This window comes from Mesoplodon bidens (genome assembly GCF_964165515.1).
Source record: "Mesoplodon bidens genome assembly, chromosome: 3".
Classification (NCBI taxonomy): domain Eukaryota; kingdom Metazoa; phylum Chordata; class Mammalia; order Artiodactyla; family Ziphiidae; genus Mesoplodon; species Mesoplodon bidens.
Window position 1 is genome coordinate 142343232 of NC_138178.1, and position 26672 is coordinate 142369903.

The 26672-nt window shown below is 34.1% G+C and overlaps 1 protein-coding gene across 10 annotated transcripts in view; it reads left to right on the forward strand.

Annotated features, from left to right (window-relative positions):
* Positions 1-26672, forward strand: part of FUT8 (fucosyltransferase 8) — a 352458-nt gene that overhangs the window by 158192 nt on the left and 167594 nt on the right. For all 10 annotated transcript variants that reach the window (XM_081229288.1, XM_081229292.1, XM_081229290.1 and 7 more), the window contains one exon: positions 16812-17240. In XM_081229288.1, coding sequence (XP_081085414.1) covers positions 17038-17240 — 203 coding nt within the window. In that variant the 5' untranslated portion in view covers positions 16812-17037. The remainder of the gene's footprint in view (positions 1-16811; positions 17241-26672) is intronic.

Sequence of the window (26672 nt, forward strand, 5' to 3'; positions counted from 1 at the left end):
TCTCTTTTTGAATTATGGTTTTCTCAGGGTATATGCCCAGTAGTGGGATTGCTGGGTCATATGGTAGTTCTATTTGTAGTTTTTTAAGGAGCCTCCATACCGTTCTCCATAGTGGCTGTACCAATTCACATTCCCACCAGCAGTGCAAGAGTGTTCCCTTTTCTCCACACCCTCTCCAGCATTTATTGTTTCTAGATTTTTTGATGATGGCCATTCTGACTGGTGTGAGATGATATCTCATTGTAGTTTTGATTTGCATTTCTTTAATGAGTAAAGATGTTGAGCATCCTTTCATGTGTTTGTTGGCAGTCTGTATATCTTCTGTGGAGAAATGTCTATTTAGGTCTTCTGCCCATTTTTGGATTGGGTTGTTTGTTTTTTTGATATTGATAGTGGGAGGGATGGGGAGAAGTACATCTTTTCCATCTTGGTCTGGAACTGAAAGTTGCTTCACTGTACTTTAAATGTAAAAAAAATTAGGTCAGCTGGAGTTGTTTTATTTAGTTTTCCTAATAGTGTGCTATTTCGGAGGAAAAGCTTGAGGCCCTTAAATGTCTGGATTGAGTTAGACTCAACATATCCTAGTGATATAGTTGCTTATCCTTGGGTTAAAAAGTACGTGTGAAGGAGATTTTCTAGCTTCCCTTGCAATTCTTGAAGTGAGCAGGTTCTTAATAACAATAATAAAAAAAATAGGTATCATTGATTTTGGTTCTGCCACTTCATGACTTTATGACTTTATTTAATCTCAATGTGCCTTAATTTCCTTCACTGTAAAATGGGGATAATAGTACTTACAAGATTGTTGAGAAGATTAAATAGTATTATAATTGTGAAGTAAAGAGAAAAGTACCTTGCATTCAGGAAGCACTATATAAATGTAGCTGTTATCATCATTATACTTAGAATGATAGGCCCATATGATAGGAATTATTACAGTCATTTCAAGGATAGAGAATCCAGGCTCAGAGAAAGTAAGATGCCTTGCCCGGTTCTTTTCTGGCCCAATTCTATTTAAGTATTATTAGGCTATTCACCCAGAGCTGTCTGACCTTACAGCATATACTTTTCCACAGTATGATGCTACGCATCAACATCATCAAATCCCTCTGCATCCTGCATTTTCACCTAACATTATATTATGTGTATTTGTCTTCATACTTTACATTTTAAACCGAGCTATAACATCTCACCAATGATTGCACCATAATTTATCTAAACTTCTCTTATTTTAGGATATATAAATTGTCTCTATGCCGCCCATCTGGTTCATGTATTAATGAATGCTAGCCAATAATATCGGTATATTATTCTTTATACATGTAGTAGTAAAGATTAGCCTTTAAAGGGCATCATGCCTCTTATATGAGTATTGAAATGTGTTTTTAAAAAATGTATATCCCGCTAAAATTTTCAGTAGCATAATATGTTTATTACACTTCTGAATCTCTGTTGTTCTGTAGAAACTCTTTTAAATCTCTTTGAATCTGAATTTTTAAATCTCTATTGTTATTTAGAAAGAGTTCTCTAGAAAGATTGTGCCTCTTTAGTCATTATTTGTTGTATGAGACTTGGAATTTTTGCTATACATCTGTCGGCTCTTATTAACTATTAAATGTGGTATTGGAGGACTCTTCAGGTTATCAAGAGTTGGCTTGAATGTCTTTGATTTGAAATTATATTTGAATATATTTCTTTCTGAGCATCTACTTTTGACATTTTCTGCATGTAAATATAAATTAATAAACATGAAAATGACTTTGAATCTTAGTTCTAATTCTTTGAAAACTTTATTTTTATTTTGCCTAGGATTTTGACTATAGATATTAAATAAATATATGCACATTGTGTAATATTCATGCATTCACTTAATACAAGGCTTGTTCTGTTTTAGGCACTGTGCTGTAAATCCCTGCTCTATTGGTACATATCTTTTATTATAGGAAATAAATAAGCCAATAAGTATTGTGATAGAGAATAATGGGGGGTGGTGAGTGCTTTTTTTTTTTTTTTTTAAAGACAAGATATTGTAGCATTCTTGTAGGGTTTTATAGTCATTCATTCTTGCTTTCAGGGTACCGATTTTGTTTTGGGGCCTACCCTTAGGGATAAATCCTGATTAGTCTAAGCCATAATGGTAATCCCATTTCACTTACCAGTGATTGAGTTTGCAAAGGATGAGGTGACTCACTCTTGTTAATAGGATATGCAAATTTGAGGGAGACTTCTTTCAGTAGTTTCCTTTAAAATGAGACTGACTAGAAGAGATTACCAATTGTTCTTTTACACATAATTACTTGTGGCTGGAATTGAGGCAGCTAACTTGTTACCATGAAGAGAGCTAGGATGAGGACAGAGGCTGTCGTCATGCCAAGCAGGTAGAATAGAAAGATGAAAAGAGTTTTTTGACTGTTTCATGGAGCAATTGAATTAACTAACATTTTGTCAATTGAGAAATTGATTTCCTTATTTTTAAAGCCATTTTGAGTTGGATTTTCTCATATGTGTGTCCTAGCATGTCCTAATTGATACATGTTGTCATGGACTGTCCCTGAAAAGAGGTGACATTTAAGTAGAGGTTTGAATTATAAGAATAAGCCAAAGGGATTTCAGCTCAGGTAGAAGGAACAGCAAGAATGAAGGCCCCATGATAGGTTAAGAACTTGACGTAGTCTAAAAACTGGCAGAAGGCTGATATACCTAGTTTCTGATGGCAAGGGAAAGATAATAGTAACAATGTTTATAAATTGTGTTACAGTTTCTAAACCACTTTTACTTATATTATTTAATGTGATCTTCACAATTAAGTGAAGTGACCATTTTGTAGTTTGGTAAACTGCCCATATATTTATAGCCAGTGATTGATTTGAAATGGTTGCTCTTTCTACTACTGAGTGTATATTATGTATATACTTCATAACCAGATGAAATGGTAAGATATACATTTTATCTGAATTTGTTAGTGTTCCCACTTTTCAGCAGTATTGATTTATTTAAGGTGGAAGGTACAGATGCAAAGGCCAGATTTCTGGATCCATTTGAATAATAGAAATTAATTGCATCAGTAAACACAACCTGGTGTGTTATCTTGAGTTAAGGTGAGTGAGATGCTCCTGATAGAAACCTCATAAATGTGGTTATGTGTTTGTACTTCATAGCTAGGAAGATTAATTTCTAAGATATTGGCTGGTTTCAGTGAATTAATATTTTGTGCTCATGTAGTCAGGATACCTGGCATTTTAAGTTCCTATGTGTATATACTGTGACCTTACTGATAAGCATACTATGAGAGTATGATAGATGACTCTGTAAGTAATGAATGAAAATTGAATTTTATAATCTTGGCAGGGGCTATATGAAAATTTCCTTTTCTTTCCTCTCCTGCCCTTGCCTCTTTTTCCCTTCCATGCTTTTCCCTTCCCTCACTTTCTCTCTTTCCTTCCTCCCCTGCCTTGCTCCCTTCATTCCACATACCAGTTTAGTTATTTTGCCAATTGCTTTTATATAAATGAGTTGATTTCAACCAGCATGAAAGGACCATCTTAATTTATGACACTGTTTTTACTTGCTTTTTCCTACTTCTTTCTTAAATTAATAAACACAATTTTATTACTGCCCTTTACCCATATATGGAGGCTGGACAGTAAGAAAGATTTTAAATAAGTTCTTTAACAGTACTTAATTTGAAAGTGAACTGAGATCAGTTGAGAAGATATTTAAATATATAGTCTTGGACCTCTATCAATTTAGAATTGACTTGAATTATATATGCATAGGGCTCTTTAAATATTTGTACTTTGTAATTGATAAGTAGTTTTTCTCTAAAAGTTTCATTTATATTTCTCTTTATCAACCTGATGCCTTTAAAATATAACAGTCATGTTTAACCTTTGCTACATTATAGTAGTCATTCATTAAATTTGCCGAATAAATTATTTTTCTGTTGAAATTTTCAGTTTATTCTGTTACATTGAATTACTTTAAGAAGCACTCTGTAACAATGATTTGCTTTTTATTCTTTCCAGTTGTTAAAAAATTCTTCTAAAGATGATAACTCTCTAAACTATAGTAGATATTTATTATAATCTAAGGAATCATTATTATTTGAATATTTATGATGCTTTCTTTCACTTTGAGAAAAAAGCTACAAAGAAGATTCAGAAAAATTTCAGTATAGTTTGTTAATTATATTACTAGTTATTTTAGTTGATTCTCACTGTCTTTGAAATATGTAAAAAATTAAAATTTTCACATTAACATTTGGATTGAAGTTGATCATATGTGTAGAATAATTACTTCTGATTTTTTCATTAAAAGTAGGAATGTACAATGATGATTTTGCTGAAGAAAATGTCTCATTGAAATTCAAAATGCAAGCACATAATTTGGCCATTTAATGAATTGGCATCCTTCAATTATTGACATTTTCAATTATATTCACAAAATGGAGATAGTTTAAATTTTCTGTTATTATTTTTCAACTTTATTGAAGCATAACTTACATCAATAAAATGTACATATATTAAGTGTACACTTAGATGATTTTTCTTAAATCTATACCTTTTTATAACTGTCATTCCCCTTTTTAATCAGTTGTCTGCTTGTTCCCTGGCAATCAGTGGTCTGATTTTAGTCACTATATGTTAGCTTCTCTGTTCTAGAGCTTCATATAAATGTGTATTCTTTTTTTGTTCCTGACATCTTTTGCCAGGCATGTTTTAGAGATTCATCCATGTTGTGTAAATCAGTAGTTTATTCCTGTTTCCTACTGAAAATATTCCATTTATATGAATGTGTTACATTTATTTATCCATTTAGCTGTTGGTTAGACACTTGGATTTTTTCAAATTTTTGATTCATTAATAAAGTGGCTGTTGTGTCTTCTATAAATATTTGGTGGAATTCACACATAAAGCCAGGTGGGCCTAGAGTTTTCTTTGTGGGAAGGTTTATTAATACACATTCATCATCTTTAATAGATATAAGGCTCTATGGCTATTCAGGTTATTTATTCCTTCTTGATAGAGCATTGGCAGTTTATTTTAAGAAATTTATCCATTTCAGGTCTGGTTTCATATTTATTGACCCAAAGTTGTTTATAATATTTCCTTACTATTCTTTTGTAGCATCTGTAGTGATGCTTTCTCTTTCATTCCTTATATTGTCAGCTTATGTCTTCTTTTTTTCCCATTGATTAATTCATCTAGAATATTATCAATTTTATCGATCTTTTCAAGGAATTTGTTTTTAGTTTCATTGATTTTTTTTCCTCTATTGTTTATCTGTTTTATATTTCATTGATAGAATTTACGATGTGAAGCTTTTACCTATTTCACCAAACTTTCAAATACTTTCACACTTCTTGAAGTATAACGGAGGGACTTAAAAACCATTTTCTTGGGACTTCCCTAGTGGTGCAGTGGTTAAGAATCCGCCTGCCAATGCAGGGGACATGGGTTCGATCCCTGGTCCGGGGAGATCCCACATGCTGCAGAGTAACTAGGCCTGGGCGCCACAACTACTGAGCTTGTGCTCTAGAGCCTGCGAGCCACAACTACTGAGCCTGTGTGCCACAACTATTGAAGCCCACGCACCTAGAGCCCGTACTCCACAAGAGAAGCCACCGCAATGAGAAGCCCGCGTGCCGCAGCTAGAGAAAGCGTGCATGCAGCAATGAAGACCCAATGTAGCCCAAAATAAAGAAATCAATTTTTAAATTTTTTTTTAAAATTAAAAAATAAAAAACCATATCCTTTTTTCTGCCTGTCATACATCTTATGACATTGTTACAAACCCTATAGTATTTGTTATTTTAGTTTTAAAGAATCAAATGTATTTTGTTTTTTGAATCAAATTTATTTTAAAAGAAATTAAAAATGAGAAAAAGTTTCACTTATACCTGCTCATAAATTTGTTCACTGTTTACATTCAAGTTTCCATCCACAATTATTTTCTTTAAGCCTGAAAAGCATCCCTTTAAATATATCTTGTAGAGTGTATCTGTTGGCAACAAGTTCTTTCAGCATTTGTTTTCTGAAAATGTATTTATTTTGCCTTTATCATTTAAAAGCTTTTTATTTTGGAATAATTTTAGAATTACAGAAACTTTGCAAAGAAAGTACAGAGAGTTTTCATATACTTTTTGCCCAGGTTCTCCTAATGTTAACATCTTACATAGCCTGGTACATTTGTCAAAAGTAATAAATTAACAGGGTGCAATATTATTTACTAAACTACACACTGTATTTGGATTTCACCAGTTTCTCCACAGTGTCCCTTTTCTCTTCCAAGATCTAATCCTAGATACCATGTCTCCTTAGTCTTCTCTAATCTGTGACAGTTTCTTCGTTGTTTCATGTTTTTTATGACCTTGATAGTTTTGAAGAGTATATTTGGGTCAGGTATTTTGTTGGATGACCCTCAGTTTGGGATTTTTTGGTATTTTTCTAATTTTTAGACTGGAATTATGGGTTTGTGGGTTGAATACCACAGAGATAATGTGCCCTTCTTCAGTACCATCTAGAGTTGTTTCATCAGTGTAAAAATTTTCCCTGGAGCCCCTTGGTTAATCAGCCCTTCCTTGCAGCTTCAGTCCTTGGCAACTGCTGATCTATTTTTTCACCCTGTAGTTTTCCTTTTGCCATAATGTTAGATAAGTGAATTACACAATATATATCTTTTGATTCTAGCTTTCTTCACCTAGCAAAATGCATTTAAGATTCACCCTTTTTTTTTTTTTAACATCTTCATTGGAGTATAATTGCTTTACAATGTTGTGTTAGTTTCTGCTGTATAACAAAGTGAATCAGCTATATGTTTACATATATCCCCATATCCCTTCCCTCTTGCATCTCCCTCCCACTCTCCCTATCCTACCCCTCTGGGTGGTCACAAAGTACCAAGCTGATCTCCCTGTGCTATGCGACTGCTTCCCACTAGCTATCTATTTTACATTTGGTAGTATATATATGTCAGTGCCACTCTCTGACTTTGTCTCAGCTTACCCTTCCCCCTCCCCATGTCCTCATGTCCATTCTCTACATCTGCATCTTTATTCCTGTCCTGCTCCTAGGTTCTTCAGAAAAAAAAAAAAATTTTTTTTTAGGTTCCATATATAAGTGTTAGCATATGGTATTTCTTTTTCTCTTTCTGACTTACTTCACACTGTGTGACAGTCTCTAGGTCCTTCCACCTCACTACAGATACCTCAATTTCATTTCTTTTTATGGCTGAGTAATATTCCGTTGTATATATGTGCCACATCTTCTTTATCCATTCATCTGTCGATGGACACCTAGGTTGCTTCCATGTCCTGGCTATTGTAAATAGTGCTTCAGTGAACATTGTGGTGCATGACTCTTTTTGACTTATGGTTTTCTCAGGGTAGATTCCAAGTAGTGGGATTGTGGGGTCATGTGGTAGTTCTATTTTTACTTTTATTTTATTTATTTATTTTTTAAACATCTTTATTGGAGTATAATTGCTTTACAATGGTGTGTTAGCTTCTGCTTTATAACAGAGTGAGTCAGTTATACATATACATGTATCCCCATATCTCCGCCCTCTTATGTCTCCCTCCCATCCTCCCTATCCCACCCCTCTAGGTGGACACAAAGCACCAAGCTGATCTCCCTGTGTTATGCGGCTGCTTCTCACTAGCTATCTGTTTTGCATTTGGTAGTGTATGTATGTCCTTGCCACTCTCTCACTTCATCCCAGCTTGCCCTTCCCCTCCCCGTGTCCTCAAGTCCATTCTCTGCGTCTGCGTCTTTATTCCTGTCCTGCCACTAGGTTCTTCAGAACCTTTTTTTTTTTTTAGTTTCCATATATATATGTTAGCATATGGTATTTTTTTTTCTCTTTCTGACTCACTTCACTCTGTATGACAGTCTCTAGGCCCATCCACCACACTACAAATAACTCAATTTCGTTTCTTTTTATGGCTGAGTAATATTCCATTGTATATATGTGCCACATCTTCTTTATCCATTCATCTGTCCATGGACACTTAGGTTGCTTCCATGTCCTGGCTATTGTAAGTAGAGCTGCAGTGAACATTGTGGTACATGATTCTCTCTTTTTTTTTTTCTTTTGTGGTACGCGGGTCTCTCACTGTTGTGGCCTCTCCCGTTGCGGAGCACAGGCTCCGGATGCACAGGCTCAGCGGCCATGGCTCATGAGCCCAGCCGCTCCACGGCATGTGCGATCTTCCCAGACCAGGGCATGAACTGGACTCTCAACCACTGTGCCACCAGGGAAGCCCACATGATTCTTTTTGAATTATGGTTTTCTCAGGGTACATGCCCAGTAGTGGGATTGCTGGGTCATATGGTAGTTCTATTTTTAGTTTTTAAGGAACCTCCATACTGTTCTCCATAGTGGCTCTATCAATTTGCATTCCCACCAACAGTGCAAGAGAGTTCCCTTTTCTCCACACCCTCTCCAGCATTTATTGTTTGTGGAGTTTTTGATGATGGCCATTCTAACCAGTGTGGGGTGATACCTCATTGTAGTTTTGATTTGCATTTCTCTAATGATTAGTGATGTTGAGCAACCTTTCATGTGTTTGTTGGCAATCTATATCTTCTTTGGAGAAATGTCTATTTAGGTCTTCTGCCCATTTTTGGATTGAGTTGTTTGTTTTTTTGATATTGAGCTGCATGAGCTGCTTGTATATTTTGGAGTTTAATCCTTTGTCAGTTGCTTCATTTTCAAATATTTTCTCCCATTCTGAGGGTTGTCTTTTCGTCTTGTTTATGGTTTCCTTTGCTGTGCAAAAGCTTTTAAGTTTCATTAGATCCCATTTGTTTATTTTTGTTTTTAATTCCGTTACTCTAGGAGGTGGGTCAAAAAGTATCTTGCTGTGATTTATGTCATAGAGTGTTCTGCTTATGTTTTCCTCTAAGAGTTTTATAGTGTCTGGCCTTATATTTAGGTCTTTAATTCATTTTGAGTTTATTTTTGTTTATGGTATTAGGGAGTGTTCTAATTTCATTCTTTTACATGTAGCTGTCCCAGCACCACTTATTGAAGAGGCTATCTTTTCTCCATTGTATATTCTTGCCTCTTTTCTCAAAGATAAGGTGACCATATGTGTGTGGATTTATCTCTGGGCTCTTTTAAGGTTCACCGATTTTGTTGAGTGCGCCAATAGTTTGTTCCTTTTTATTGCTGAGTAGTAGTCCTTTGTTTTTGATACATGATCATTTGTTTTGATAAATGAATGTTCTCATTCACCTGTTGAAGACCATGTTGATTTTTCCTCCAATTTTTGTCTATATATAAAGCTGCTATAAACATTTGTGTATCAGTTTTTGTGGGAACATGAGCTTTCATTTTTCTTGAGATGATACCTAGGTAGGAGCGGGAATCCTGGGCAAGTGTATTTTTAACTTTGAAACCTAAAACTAAAACTTCTTAAGGCAAATGTAGGAGAAAATATATGTGACCTTGGATTGACATTGAATTTTTAGATATAATACTCAAACCACTATTAAAAAAACCCAAATCTATTTAAAAACATTATATTTTTTTTATATTCTGTCAAAAAATTAATTTTTTTCTCTATGCAAGACACTGTTAAGAGAATGCAAAGGCAAGTCACAGAGTGGGAAAAAATATTTGAAAAGTCATACATCTGATTATAGACATGTATCAAGAATATATAAAGAACTCTTAAATCTCAAAAGTAAACGATGTAATATAGAAATGGACAAAACATCTCAATAGACATTTCACCAGAGAAGCTGTATGGTTGGCACATAAGCACATGAATAGATGATCACATGCTTAATGTCATTTGTTATTAGAGAAATTGAATGCAAATGGAAACCAGATTGAACCACTACACAACTATCAGAATTGCTTTAAAAAAAATTGAAGATACCAAATGCTGGAGAAATTGTAGAGCAACAGGAACACTCATTTGTTCCTGGTAACAATTCAGGATGATGCAGCTTCTTTGGAATACTGTTTGACCTTTCCTTATTATAAGTGTATGTTTTCCATATGACCCAGCAATCCCAATCCTAGGTATTTACCCAAGTTAAATGAAAACTTACAGAAACCTGCTCTTGTTTTTGAAGGTATTTACAATGGATAACAAAGTGTAGTTTTGCCGTGTTTTTTTTATTTCAGCACTTTTAAAGATGTTATTCCATTGCCCACTTGCTTGTATTTTTTTCCAATAAGAAGCCCCCTGAAACTCTTTTTAACCCCTATGTATTCTCCCCCACCCCACCGTGACTAATCTTCTCCTCCAAATTATGGTTTTATTTGTATTTTAAAATACTTTGGAAATTCTTTATATGCCTGTGACTAAGCTAGTTTTCAATGTACATTACTTCAGGTTTGAGACAGGTTTTGTTCTGAGAAGTCCTTTTTCAAGCTGAATGCTAAAATGGGGAATGCCGGTACATTTCCAAAGCTGATTAATGTAAATTGTTTTCTTGCTAATGTTGATGGGTGACTTTTATTAGAGTTTTAGCTCCTGAACAGTTTTTAGTTCACGATGATACTTACTGTAATGTGCTGTGACTGTGCTGAAAGCTGTCGAACACTGTAATATCTGAAGTGCTGTAAACAGTGGTTGCTTTAAAAATTTACTTTTTTATCAAACCTCCTTCAGATTTTTTTCTTCCTGGATAATTTTCTTTTGGGGTAATTTTTCTAAGTTGACATATATTAGTTTCAAGTGTAAAACACAGTGATTTGATATATATATATATATATATATATATATATATAGTTAAATTATCACTATAATAAATCTAGTTAACATGTCACCATATATAGTTGTAATTTTTTTCTTGTGATCAGGATATTTTCTATTTGTCTTCAAATTCACCTAACTTTTCCTCTGCAGTATCTAATTTGCTATTAATCATTTCCAGAGAATTTTTAATTTTTAGATTTTTAAAAAATTATAGATGTTGCCTTTTTGTTATTTTTTATTTCTTTTAATCAATGTATTCATTTTTAAACACTTAAATCCTAACACATATTTGTAGTAATTGTTTTAGTGTCCTTATCTGCTATTATCATCATCTCTGTCTTCTGGGTCTGTTTTAAATTGACTGATTTTCTTCTTAGTTATGGGCCACATTTTCCTACTTGTTGGCATCATAGTTAAAAAATACATATTTCTGGAAAAGTAATTCATAATTTCTTCAACCATGTTTCTATTGATGGGCAATTATGTTTTTTCCAGTTTGGAACTATTGCAAACAGCGTTGTAATGAATACCCTTGTGATATGTTTTGTTCATGTGTTAAAATGCATAAATTCCTGCTAGTTGAGTTTCTCATCAAAGGGAATGTTTATGCAAATATTTGACATATAATGCTATATTTCCCTTTGCATAGGGTATACATATCTATATTACTTAAATAAGTACTGAATTAGTTTTAAGTTTAGAGGACAATCTTCTAATGAACATGGTTCACAGCAGAACAGGTCAGGCTCTTAGTCATTTGATTCTGTAGCACGTTGTCACAGATTCCATCTTTTGGCCTTAGCATTAAAGTGAAGCCACTTGAATGTGATTCTTGGAAATATCATTTTCGCATAGTCAGATGCTAAAAGAAGTAGCTATTGGTCATTTTCTTATATGTTAGGTATAAGAAAAGTCAGTTTGATAGTGTTGTAAATGGTACTGCATTTTGTTGTCATGGTTGTTGCTTCTAATAGAATGATTACACTATTTCTAAGAAAGTAATTAGGTGATATAGTTTATATTTGATTTCTACTGAATTACTCAGAATGTTAGTTGTTGCAAGAAGAGGCTTTTCTGGGGCTTGTTTTAGTGACTTCCCTTTGTGATTAGAATCCACTAGAATATTACCTCTTGAGGGCAGAAATTTTGTCTGTCTTGTTTTTGCAGAGACTTAAAACTCCTGAGGTAGTGGACTACTGCTGCCTTATTCTTGGTTTGGGGCTTGGAGTGGAGGGTTTGCTCTGTATTCTCGTCCACCCTTAGCCTTTAGCAGGTTTTTGGATGCCTGCATCACCGGATGATCTCTTTCCATGTTCTTTGTAAGTTTTGATTAGTTGCTGGACAGTGTGAACTTTATATTGTTGAGTATCTGTATGTTATTGTCTTTCTTTAAAGAATGTTGAGTTTATTTTGATAGGCATTAATTTACTTTTGGATCACCTTTAGCTTGTTTTTGTAGCTTGTTTTTAAGTTTTGTTATGGATCTTGTTAGCATGGCCTTTATTCTGTGACTGGAGTCATTAGACTGGTCTCATGAGCAGATCTGGGCTACAGCCCTTGAGCTAAGAATGGATTTTACATTTTTAAAGGGTTGTAAAGAAACAAGAAACAAGAAAAAAACAAAGAATATGTGACTTTTCTAGTTTATATGTGAGGACAAATCTAATACCAGTTATTCTTTCATGGTTAGAAGTGGAAGTCTGTTTAGTAAACATTAATAGAAATGCTTTCAGACTTTTGGTATAATATATAACTAATAATTATACTTTTACCAAATCTCTTATTTGCTATAAATTGAGTTTAGTTTTTATAGTATTTGTAAGAGATATTAGCAGGATATTAAGAAACTGTAATTAAGATTCATTTCTGTCCTGCATCTTGGATGCCTACTCTGTGCCCCAGACTTTGTACAGCTTGCTGGGGACAGACAGAATAATACATGAATTGAAGACCAGGTACTCAGCCTAGTAGGGAACTAGACATGTGTATTATCTATTGCTGCATAACAAATTACCCTAAGACTAAGTAGCTTAAAAAACATTTGTTATCTGTTGGTCTGGAATTGGGCCATGGCTTAGCTGGGTCTTCTGGCTCAGGGTCTTTCAAAAACCTGAAATTAAAATGTGAACCAAGGTACAGTGGCGTGGTCCAGGCTTGACTGATGGAGGATCCATTTCCAAGTTCACTCACATGGTTGTTGGCAGGAATCAGTTCCTTTCCACATGGGCCTCTTCATAGGGCAGCTCACAGTGTGGTAGCTTATATCTCTTGTAACCTTATCTCAGAAGTGAAATCCTATCATTTTCGCTGTCTTCTGTTGTATATAAGTAAGTCACTAGGTCCAGCCCACACTTGGAGGAGGAGATTACATAACAGCACGAATATGGGACACAGGGATCATTGACAGCCATTTTAGAAACTGCCTATAATAACATATGGTATATAAATTATATAAAATATTATAATTGTGTCTTAAAATAATGTTACAGTATTAATATGTATGACATAATAACAGTTTGCCACTGGTGTGCTAAGTGCTTCCCACAGATGATTTTATTTAAGCCTCTCCCAGTATTTGGTGGGAGAGGTAGTATGTAATATATCCATTTTACATATAAGGAAATTGAAGCTCAGTGAGGTTACCTAACTATGATATAGCAGAACCAAGGCTCTAGTTCAGACTTTGCTGATTCTAGCACCCATATTTTTAATCTGCATATTTTGTCAGCATTAAAATATAATTACCTTTTATTGGGCACCTCTTATGTGCCAAGCCTTGTAAATGCTTTATTCATGTAAGCCTCATAATAACTCCATTAAAGCTCCTGATCTTACTGATGATGTACTTTAGATTCCAGATTCAAGAAAGAAAAATTACATATTTTTTTACATATTTTTTTTGTTTCAGAGACATTAAACAATATAACCCAAAGAGTCTCTGTAAATACCAAAAGAAATGAATCATTTAAATACCTATTACTTTAAAAAAGTGGTATTGCTAATTAAATAAATTTGCAGAAGGAAACCTGACACATTTCAGTCCATTTACTGTTCTGCAGATGAAGGGTAGTATGTGAATCTCAAACAGGAATGAATTTGTAAATACTTGAAAAGAAAACAACCTACTCAGAAGAAATCTTAGCAAATACTACTATATAAATTTTAGTCAGAAATTAGCTCATGTAGTTAATGTTGAAATATTTTTACTAATAAATTTGAAGTACTTTCACTAATAAATTCATTCAGAAATAAATTGAGTGGCTTTCATATCACAGGCTGTATGTACTTCCTTCAGTTATCCCATTGTTTTTGCAAAGTGAATCTTCTAGATGAGGAAAATACGACATAGAGAATTATTTTCTCATGGCTGAAGGGTAACCATAAGATTGCTGATCTTATTGGCCTTTTAGACCAGTTTATTTTAATAATTTGAGGCTGTCTTATAAAATATATGTTGATAATAATAAATCCTAAAGTTTTGAATGGTTTTATTTTCCTTATAATAGCACTGTCTCACATTCTACATTTGTATTTGCTTTCTTAAGTGGGGCATAAAATGCAGTTGAAGCTGATAAGTTCTCAGATTCTGTGTCATGTCATATGCCATTATGACATCCTTCACTCAACTCATTCACTTATTTATTAAAAAATATTTATTACTAAGTTGTAAACACTGCTCTAAGTACTTTGGATACGTCAGTGAACAAAATGGCCAAAAATCATGAAGTTTACATTTTAGCAGGCATGGTTCAAAAATAAACAGTAAGCATAATAGGTAAGTAAGTAAGTAAACAGGCATTCATTATGGATAAGGAAGAAATTCTATACCTGCTCTTTTAAACCATGCTAAGGAAAATTACATAGAAAACTACTTGGTTTTCAGCTTGGCTTATTTTCGTTGATCCCTTTAAAAATATTGTTTTAAGAACAACAAAATTTAGGGAAATATTCTCTCTAAAGACAGAGTTAAAATGATGCTATTAATTAAGAAAATGACCATGTTTTGCTGCTACAATAATTTCTTGCTTTATAACTCATGCATTATCAATATTGCTGCAAAATATAGTAATTTAATATCTTGGATACTTTTGATGGTGGTTTATAAAAACCCAAAGCACTTGGTATAACAAAATTTATGTTTCTCTAAACTTGTTTCTGTTCAAATTATATTATACTTTTGCTGGCTTTGAATATTAATGATAATTTCTTTGTTATAATTCTAAGTAAAATGTTACAGAACAACTTTTTCTTATTTGTTATTGAAATGATTTTTGTTTAGAAAACTCCCTGTACTTTTGTTTATCACACTTGTCTTTTTTTTTTCACACTTGTCTAAGTTAACTTTTTCTATGAAGGGAAAGATTAAACATTTCTAATATCTTACTAGTGTAGCTTAGAATCAACTAGGATACATTATAGGTTCAGCATATGGTATGACAACGTTTTACAGGGTTGCATGTGTTGTCACAAACAGTATTATTAACTCAAATGTTAATACTTCTTTTGTTGACTTACTGAATTAAATCCATCCCTTAGACCATCAGAGTGGATTTTTTAATTTGTTTTTTAACCAAGAATCCCTGAATGTCTGCATTTTTTCTATATAATATAAAAAGTAGACCTCACACGACTGGATCTTGTGAGATGTTGAATACCTGAGATGTTGAATAGACTTTAATTATTCTTATGTTTAGTGAATAGATGGGGTTACATGAAATTAGAGGAATAGGGTTTTGAGAAAGGATTTTGAGAAAGAGACAGAATGAACAGTGGAGTCAATAAAAAGAATGTTCTCATTAGACTTAAGAATAGATATTAAAACAAAAGACAAAACACCAAGTTTTCTTTGGATTATTACTTTATTTGGCTTTCTAACATTCTCAGTGAGTACAATTTTTTTCATTTGTTTAGTCAGCATAAACCAGAAACAATGAGGAAAATAGTGTAGGAATAAATGGGAAGGAAGTAGAATGTTTCTGGGTCACTCCTTTGAAGAGATTTTCTTTTCTTTGAATACTTGGCCATTTAAAAGCATTTGAAATTTGAGGTTCAAAAGGAGGATAATAGTAGTCCTGTGCTCTAATTTTTGAAACTTCTTCTCCAACCTTTCTATCTAGTCTTTCATAACTGTTTTATTAGTGGTTAAATACCCATCACATTCAGTTTTGTATATAGAAACTATTTCTTTTCTTCTCTTTTATAAGGAACTCTATGCCTGGAGATAAGACTTTTCTTATCTAGCTCTAGAATTATCAAATGGCATTAAAGTTACATCTTTGCCTACAAATTTTCTCCTTGGTGAGAAAATTGTTTTGTTTTCAAAGGAAATTCTAAGCCTAATGATGGAGAAGTGACAAATGAAACCAATAACCAAGCCTGAGAAAGCATATCCATTTTGTAGTTTAAGATGCTCCATAACTAAGATTTAACTGGTATTAGACTTCTATTGCAATTGTTGGTATTTTTAAATAAATTTGAGAAAGGAATAATCTACCATAATCCATATGAACCTTTGCTTGTGATGTTTGGAGTGGTTGCCAGCTGCTTAATGGCTGTGATAGCCTTTGCTTGGCTAATATACATGCCACTTTTAGAACTTTTCCTAAAAGTGACAATATGCCTGTCACCTGCAGAGTTAAGTGGTGTAATGGCAGCTGAGCAGTGAGATGGAGGGGGGTGGAGTTGAGATTTTGTAAGAATGAATTCACTCATGCAGAGAACATGTTTCAGTTTGAGATAATGGAAACATTAGCCCAGAATATGTAGTTGAGTACATTTTGTTTGGTTTTGAGTGGTTTTTCAAAGATACAATCTTTTAATCTCTGTATATGTGCTGTTGCACAGTGTTGTTAGAAGGAAAAGTGATGACGGCATTTGGAGGACTTTCAGGCTTAGAGCTAATTAATGTATCTGGTACAGCCTTGATTTAATATGCAGACCTAAAAGCTTTTGCTTTTTACTTACTTTAGGCAATTACATTATTTGCCAGCCTGTTGGCTAGTCAACACCAATATGGTTCTTTTAACTCCATGAATCTCAGCATATGCCATTTTACATATCCTAAATAATTTAAATACATTTCTTATTCTTTCCACAGCATGTAGCGTCCATGAAGCACAGGACAATAAAGCTTCCTACTCATACCACCAGGAGGATCTCTTGGAAAGAGTCACCACAGGACTACCAGAGAGACTAATTTGTCTGAAGCATCATGTGTTGAAAGAACAGAAGGCTACTACCTTTGCACTCGCTAGAAACAGAGTGACGATGTTTTCAATTCCTTGAGTTCCAGGAACCCAGGAGAGTGAGCTGAAACTCTGAAAATGCGGCCATGGACTGGTTCCTGGCGTTGGATTATGCTCATTCTTTTTGCCTGGGGGACCTTGCTATTTTATATAGGTGGTCACTTGGTACGAGATAATGACCACCCTGATCACTCTAGCCGAGAACTGTCCAAGATTTTGGCAAAGCTTGAACGCTTAAAACAGCAAAATGAAGACTTGAGACGAATGGCTGAATCTCTCCGGTAGGTTCTAAAAAACTGAGGGAAGAATGGTGAAATATTGTACTTTGTTTTTAGGTGCAAGGCTTCAGTCAGCTATTAAAAAATTCTTAATGATTTCTGTAAACTGCTATTTTTGCAAAAATTTAAATAGTAAGGTACTTTTTGTGCTAACGATATCTCTATGTATTTAACATAGAGTTACTCTATAATGGCAAATCTTATTTTGCATATGAATTTTAATATAGAAAAACTATGCCGTTTAATTTACTTATATTTTGTTTAAAATTATCTTCAGCATTTTGATAATTTTGATAAATATGAACTTTGTATGATTTAAAGTAGTACATATTAAAATTTTCATCATGGACTATAACAAACACATAATAATTGAGAGGCTGAGTTAGTCTAACTATAACTTACTAAATGAAAACGTTCATTCTTAAATAAAACAACTGTATCTGGAATCTAGAGAATTATTATAATTGCTACTTCCAGTCTATTAAAAATGTGACATGGGGAATTCCCCGGCAGTCCAGTGGTTAGGACCCTGTGCTTTCACTGCCAGGGGCCTGGGTCCAATCCCTGGTCAGGGAACTAAGATCCCACAAGCCGTGGTGCGGCAAAAAAAAAAAAAAAGTGACATGTATGCGTTAGAAGTCATCAACTATTGGGAAAAACAAAGCCTTTTATTTTCAGAAGCAAGTGAACATAGTGTTAAATAGATAGTCTATATTTGTTTTCAAAGTTATTCAATTTAGAAATTATCTAGTATCTTCTAATTCCTCATACTTAAATATGAAGGTGACTGTATACGTAGTGCTTGCTGTCTCTCAAAACAGAGGTCGGAGATTTGAGAAGATGAAGAGGTGAGAGTCGTCTAGAGGTGGTAATTGACTCTAAAGGAAGTTAGTGTAGAAAAACACAAATTCATTTCTTTTTGAGAAAAATATACATTGAGGAGTCGAAACTGGAAACGTTCTGTTGTGCATAGAACTTTCAGAGTAGTTGGAGAAGGAGAAGGGGAGAGAGCTGTTATGTGGAGGCCGAGGAGCCTTCTGTGACGAAAGAATGTAGTTGGCAGTGCCATACACCCTTGGAGCCTCCCTTCCCTCACTGCCTTTCAACTCTTTATTTAGAACTCAGTTCTTTCCTTTTGTTTAGTTCCATAACTTTTTTTCACCATGATATCATTTTGATCTCTTTATGTTCTGTGGAAGGCTGTGCTAGGTATTAAGAGTTTTACTGTTTCAATGAATGAAACATCAGGCCTGTCATTTGTAGGAGTAGTAGTGCCATTCAGCAAAATACAAAGTACGCAGGAATTAGAAAGTGGACAGCTAACTTCTTGAATTTGTGTATCATTTTATTTTCTTTTTGGGGAGAGCCAGAGAGGAAGGATCATGGAGAGAGTGGTCTTTCAGTAGAGTCTTAATCATTGTTATGGGAACCAAAGATTGATAATTTGGAGGTTAGTAATCATAGCTATCATTTATTGAGGGTTTGTTAAGTGCCAGATACTGTGCCAAGGACTTTGCATGGATTATCTCATTGAATTCCACAGCTTCCTTATGGGATGCTGGTTCTGTTTTCATAACCATTTTACAGATGAGGAATCAATGGGATATTAAGTGATTTAATTTTTCCCTAGGTCACACTTCTCACAAATGATGGAGCTTACTTTGAATCCTGGCAGTATGAGTGGAAAGCCAGGGGTCTGATGAACGGTTTTGCCTCTCTGAATAGAAACCAGAGAGACGTAAATGATTCAGAAATCTCGACTAAACATCTCATGTAGGAAAACAGCAAGAGTAGTTGATTTTGGAGTATGCTTTGTAGTAAGATCTTGTTCTACGTTATGAGAATTTTACTCCTTGAAAACATATTGCCTCTTAACAATTTAGGCTAATAAAAAATTGCTCACTTTTTTCCTAATTTTAACTTAAATATTGATAGTTCACTTGGCTTGTCTGACTGCCAAGTATTTGCTTCTATTGCATGAAGGAAAGCTTGCCTTTAATATGAGTTGTTCCTTCTGCAAAATAATCTTTGGATCTCTGAAGTCACTTTCTTTATAGTCTTTCATGTTGGCAAAAAATTAAATTCTCAACTACTATAAATGTAGAGACAACTTCTAAGAGCTGAGACATTTAATATGTCATTCTATAACATCATAAATACAATCTGAAAGTACAGATGGAGAAAATGAGCCCACACACACACACACACACACACACAGAGACATGCACACACACACAGACACGCACACACACATGATTTCAGGAAAATATGTAAATAATTAGGGAAGAAAACCTCTTCAGGCCTTTCCATCAACTTTATTGGTAGGGCTATTTGTGTTTTATTCAAAGAGATTATTATTTTAGAGCCCCTGGCATAAAAGGAAGAGCAGTGGAGGCGCTAGTGGCATTGGTGTTCTTTTTTCCCCTTACTGTAATATTTCATACTTTTCTGTATCTTTTTTCTGTGTCTTTTTCTTATAAGAAAGTATGTTCAGAAGGTAGACTATAAAGGCTTAATTCAGATGTCTGTAAAACTAGGTCATTTCTTTGAGATATGATATGTGGATTCGAATTGGAAAGTAACCCAGAAGCCTGAAACTACAATTTTTAAGATTCAGGACAATAATTTTTAAAAGCATTTACCCAACCCTCTAGCCAGTGTTTGCTAATTTTGTTGATACTACTACAAATTTAGGAAAATAATTTGAAAATCATTACTCTGAGGGATGCAAACGTTTTAGTACGATGTATGGGAGGTTGCTGCATCTCTGTCTGTACATGTGTATCTGTATGTATATTTAATTCTGCCTTATTGATGAATAATTTCTGTATGGTAAAATACACTTGTTTTAGCATACATGTCTATGAATTTTGGCAAATCCTTATAGTCATGTAACCAGTACTACCATCAAATTATAGAAGAATTCTTTCTCCCCCCAGAATTCTGTTGTACCCTTTTGTAGTTAAATTATCTTCTAACCTTCTGTCCCTGGCATCTACTGATCTGTTTTCTGTCCTAAGTTTGTTTCCTGTTCCAGAATGTTATATAAATAGAATCATGCAGTAGGTAGCCTTTTGAGTCTGGCTTTTTTCATTTAGCATAATATACTTGTGATTCATCAGTGCTACTTTGTGTATTGGTAGTTCATTTTATTAAAAAAATTTTTTTTAATGATGAGCAGTATTCCACAGTAGGCATGTATCAGTCTTGTTTGTTTTTAAATGCATTCACCAGTTGAAAGATGTTATTAGTGTTTCCATTTTTTTGGCAATTATGAACAAAGCTGTTACAGACATTTGCCCTTTAAGTTTTTGTGTGTAAGTGAGTTTTTATTTCTCTTGGGTAAATACCTAGGAGTGGAATTGCTGGGTCATATGTAAAGTGCATTTTAACTTTATGTAAGAAGCTGTGCAAAATGTTTTCCAGAGTACCTGTACCATTTTGCAGTCCCACCCACAGTGCTTGAGAGTTATAGCTCTCATCTTTGCTAGCACATGCTGTTGTCAGCTATTTTTACTTTATGTTTTAATAGATATGTAGTATTATCTCATAGTTTCAGTTTGCATTTACGTGATGATTAACGATGATGAGCATTTTTTTCATGTGCTTATTTGCTATTCATATATCTTCTTTGGTGAAGTATCTATTCAAATTTGTTGCTTATTTTAAAAATTAAGTTATTTGTTTTCTTACTGAATTTTTTTAAGAAATTGGGGTTTTATATATAACATAAAATGTTTTATATATATGCGTATATATAAAATAAAAACACAGTGGCTTAAACCAATGAACATTTATTTGCTCCTGATTATTCAATTTCAGTTGGCCTTAGCTGGGCTGTTTTCCTAATTATTTATGGGGTCACTCATGTGGCTGCAGCCATCTGGTGGCTCCATCGTGGTTGGTCAGTCCAGATGACCTAACACATGTTCAGTGGTTAGCTGGGGCCATCACTGGTTCCCTTCTATCTGGCTACTCTAGCAGGATAGCCCAGGTTTCTTATGCTGTAGTGTTCCAAGAGGGAAAGAGCAGAAACTGCAAGTCCTCTTGAGGCCAAGCATGAGAAGTTGCACAGTGTCACTTCTGCCACATTCTGTTAGTCTTTGCAAGTCAAAGGGATACTCCATATTCAGGGAACAGAGGTAGGAGCTGCAAAGAATTTGTAGCCATATTTAACCCACTCTCCTCATCTCTAGAAGTAATGTTGAATAGATTAGGTCAAATCATGGCGGTCTTGAACAGCCAGAGTTTAGTGTAGGCTTGGCTGATAGATAATAGGGAACCGTAATTGGGTTTTCAGCAGAGGATTGATGTAGTGAAAACGGTTGAGGAAGATTTAGATTTTCAGGTGGATTTGGGCCATGTACTTGACTGGAGTGAAATTAACTGGGAAATACAGTATTAATCTAGACACGAGGTGATGCTGACCTAAATTAATGATTTAATCTGTTGGCTTTGGTACCAAGGTACATCTGCTTATTTTCCCATGTTCCCATCATGCTTTTATTTGACTTTCCCCAAACATCCCTTTCTTATTTGTTGATTGCCAGCACGTTGAGTATACATGTAGTAGTCTTTCTTTTAAAAACTTAGAAATCATCACTTTTTAAGCCTGCCACCCTACAGGAATGCCTTTCATCTTTCATGTTTGTTTTGTCTTAACCTTTAGTAATGTGAAATTGCTATCAGTTCACAGAATCTTTTCTTTTTAGGATTTGAACCTGCCAATCTGCCTCTCAGAGTTGAAATTTAGCAGAAAACACCTGGAAAATTATTGAACCTTGTTCAGAAACCCCTTGAGCAGTGAACCTCAGTGACAGAAGTCAGAACTGGGCAGAACTTGTAACATTTAAAGAGTGCTTAATTGACAGCTTTCCTCTTAACTTAATTCCTTATTCTATTTCCATTTATTTTGGGGAGCATAATTTTAAAAAATTCAAATGTGACTTTGTGGCCTTTTAATAAGGTTTGTTTGTTTGTTTGGTCCAAGAAAGAAAATATTTCTTCTGGAATTTAGATGTTAGCTATAAACTGTAAATTTTACAGACCACGAAGGAAGTATAGTTAGCTTACAATTATCTGTTTTTCTGAGCTACGTACTAGTCTCCTCAGTTGGATTAGAGCTGAAGCAAGAATCTTATGGTGGAAAAATTTGTCTCAGGCAACAAAATTATGAAACCCTGACATGGGTAGAAAGGAGACTGACTGGTAGGGTTTTGCACAGGTCATATCTTACTTCTTCTTTTTGAGAAACTGGTATTAGAAATTGGAGATGTGTTTGTTCCTGTTAGTTGGTTGGAGGATTTGCTGTAGGCAGTCTTCTCCATAATTGCTCATCTCGCTTATAAAGAGCATACTGCTTGTATTCCTACAGCAAGTGAATGGGTTGGAGTGTGTAGAGCATCTAGCTGTAACCTTCCATTCTTCTTTACTTTTAGTTTTGAAGCCCTGCATCCATTATTCCTTATGCTATCAAGAATATCTGGGCTTCCCTGGTGGTGCAGTGGTTAAGAATCCACCTGCTAATGCAGGGGACATGGGTTCAAGCCCTGGTCCGGGAAGATTCCACATGCGGTGGAGCAACTAAGCCCATGCACCACAACTACTGAGCCTGTGCTCTATAGCCCGTGAGCCACAACTACTGAAGGCCGCGTGCCTAGAGCCCGAGCTCCGCAACAAGAGAAGCCACCGCAATGAGAAGCCCGTGCACTGCAATGAAGAGTACCCTCCGCTCGCCACAAGTAGAGAGGGCCCCGCACAGCAACAAAAGACCCAATGTAGCCAGAAAATAAATAATAAATAAATAAATTTATTTTTCAAAAAAGAATATCTTATTTTTCCTTATGGAAAATACTCCTTCCCTATGTTAGAATATCTTAGTGAGATTTTTAGTCAAGATTCCTAGCCTTCTCAGTCTGACAATCAGATGCTTTCTCCCTGGAATTTGTATTAACCTTTTCATATATTGCTGTATTAGATTTGCTAGTGGATTTTTTTATGTTAACAAGACATGTTTACCTGTAATATTTCCTTCTTATAATGTCTTTTGGGTTTTGGTATTAAGTTTATGCAGGAAAATTTTATTCTCTGGAAGGGTTTGTATGAAATTGGTATTCATTCTATTTTAAATCTTTGTTAGAATTTCAGTGACGCTGTCTGGGCCTGCAGTCTTTTTTTTTTTAGCTGCAGGGTGGGCAGAACTTGGTTTGAAAAGGACAGGAGACATGTGGGAAGACTTTAAATTCTAGATTTGATCTTCTTAATAGAAATTGGACCATTCACATTTTCTATTTTTTCCTATGTCAGTTTTGGTAAAATGTGTTTTTCAAGAAATGTGTCCATTTTATCAAGATTTTCAAAAGTAGCATAAAGTTGTTCATAATTCCTTTTTACTTTTCTTCTTCAGACCTGTAATATCTGTAGTACTGTTTCCTTTTTCATTCTTGATATTGTTTATTTGTTTGTGTTTTCTCCTTTTATCTTGCTAAGAGTTTATTGATTTTATTTACTTTTTCAAAGAATCTCTGGTTGTTTTTTTTCTCCTGTTGTATGTCTGTTTCTATTTTATTGATTTCTACTCTTAGTTTTATAATTTGTTTCTTATAGTCTCTGGGTGTGTTTCCCTGTTCTTTTTAAAGCTTTTTCAGAAAGAATTTTATATTATTGATTTTAAGCATTGCTTTTTTTCTTATATATACCTGGAGAGCTGTAAATTTCTCTGTAAACACAGCTTTAGAGAGCACAGTTGCATCTTGCAAGTTCTGACAGTGACCTATTTTGTTATTCAATTAAAACTATTTTCAAATTTCTTTTGTGATTTTTTTTTTGTTGTTCTTTAACTCACAGTTAAAGGAGTGTGTTGCTTAATTTCTAAGTGGGACTATTCTGTTATCTTTTTGGCTTTGATTTCTAGTGTGTTCTTCAACCAGATAGAATTATATTCTGTATCATTTCAGTTCTTTGAAATTTTAAATGGCTCAGCAAATGACTTACGTTGATGAATGTTTTAAGAGAAATGTGTATTCTGCTCTTGTTGGATATGCTCTTCTACACATGTCATTTAAGTTAGGTTGGTTAACTGTGTTATTAGTATTTTCTAAATTTATATAGAATTATTTTTTTAATCTGCTTGTTCTGTCAGCTAACAAGAAAGCCATGTTAAAAATCTCCAACAGTGGTTACAGATCTATTTCTTTTCACCTCTGTCAACTTTTCTTTGATACATCTAAAGCTATTTCATTTGCTACAGGAATATCTTATTTTCTAATGACCTCATTTGTCTTTAATAATACTTTTTTAGCTATAAAGTCTTATTTATTTGGTATCAGTATTAATATTGCTACACTAACTTTCTTTGTGTTAGTGTCTGCATGACATTTCTTTCATCTTTTTAATTTTAACCTTCATGTGTTTTTTATTAAATATATTTAAACAGATTTAACTATTTGAAGTGTTTCTTATAAGAATAGGATTGGATTTTGTTGTTTTTTTTGTTCAGTCTGTTAATCTCTGTCTTTTTATTCAGTTGTTTTATCCATTTACATTTAATGTAATTACTGGGTATAAGTCTACCACATTGCTATTTTTTCCTCCCTTTTGGTCTCATCTCTTATTTTTTTCTTTGCTGTTTCCTTTTGGATTAAACAGTTTTTTAAATTGTTATTCTGTTTTCTCAATTATAATAGTTTTAGTTATACATTTTTATTCTTTTAATGGTTACCCTAGATACTATCAAATATACCCTTTTAATGCAGTCTATCTTAAAGTAATATTTTTATCATTTCTAGAGCAGTGCAAGAATTTTGTCCTACTTAAATCTTTAACACCCCTCCCCCACATCCACTTTTGGTCTTTTTATTGCCATATATTTTAACCCAATGTCTGTTATAAACTGCACATTATGTTTTTATAATTTTGATTTAAATTGTCATATTCCTTTATAATTAAGTATATATTTATTCTTTTTAATGTTGTTTATTCCTTCCTGCAGTTTAATTCTTCCATGCCTATCATTTCCATTCAGCCTGAAGAATATCCTTTAGTATTTTTGGTAGTGCAGATTTGATGGCAATAAACTCTTAGATTTTCTTTTTCTGAAGACTTTTTAAAAACATTTCGTTTTGAGAGATAGTTTTGCTAGCATAGAATTTAGTTTGGCAGTAATTTTTTACCACACTTTAAATATGTCATTCTGTTGTTTTCTAGCTTTCATAGTTTTTGTTGAGAAGTCAGCAATTTTAATTGAAGTGTATCTTTTTCTTTGGCTACTTTGCATTTTAATTTTTGTCTTTGGTGTTATACAAGTTGACCATAATGCACAGATATGACTTTATTTGTTTTTATCCAGTTTGAAATTCACTGAGCTTAATTCTGAGATTTGATGTCTTTTATCAGTTTTAGAAAATCCTTAGCCATTATCTCTTTAAATACTGCTTCTGCACTACTCTTTCTCTTTTTTTTTTTTTTCTTTTTTTTCTTTTTCGATATGCGGGCCTCTCACTGCTGTGGCCTCTCCCGTTGCAGAGCACAGGCTCCGGACGCGCAGGCTCAGCGGCCATGGCTCACGGGCCCAGCCGCTCCGCGGCATGTGGGATCTTCCCAGACTGGGGCACAAACCCGTACCCCCTGCATCGGCAGGCGGACTCTCAACCACTGCGTCACCAGGGAAGCCCTACCCTTTCTCTTTTCTCCTGGAACTCCACTTACATATATTAGCAGATTTCCTTTTATGGTGTCTCATGTGCCTTTTATGTGTCTGTCGCAATCTGATTTGTCTTTGTACTTCATTTTATATATTTTCTTTTTAACTGTATTCCAATTTATTTAATCTATCTTCTTCTGCATTCATTCTGATGTTAAACACCCAATACTAATTTATATATATTTTGATTCTGGAATATCTAGTCCATTTTTTTTGATAATTTCAAATTTCTTTGTAAATTCTTTATTTTTCATCTACTTTGTCCATGTTTTTTTATAACTTCTTTAAGTAGTTATTCTGATATAACTATTATATTGTCTGCTAATACCTGGATGATATCTGGGTCATCTTTTGATCAACTTTTGTTTTTCTTTGGATTATTGGTCACATTTTTTGACTCTTTCCATGTCTAGTAATTTTTATTTTTGTCAGATATTGTGACAAAATATTTTGACAAAATATTGTGTAAAAGTAGTGTGGAGGTTACAGAGGTTTCCCTCTGTTAGGGATATATTATCTCTGGGCTTATTATCTCATTCAGTGCAATCAGGGATTGAGCTGGGTCATGGCTGCATTATGGCTTTAGTAAAACTTAGCCCACTTCTGTTTCTTCCCTGTTCCTCAGGCGTAAATCTTCCATGCTTTTGATTAAGAACTTGGTGGATTTCTTTGAAGACTTAAAATACTGTGGGAAATTTAGTTTGCCTTTTAGATGTTTTAGGCTTTGCTCTTTG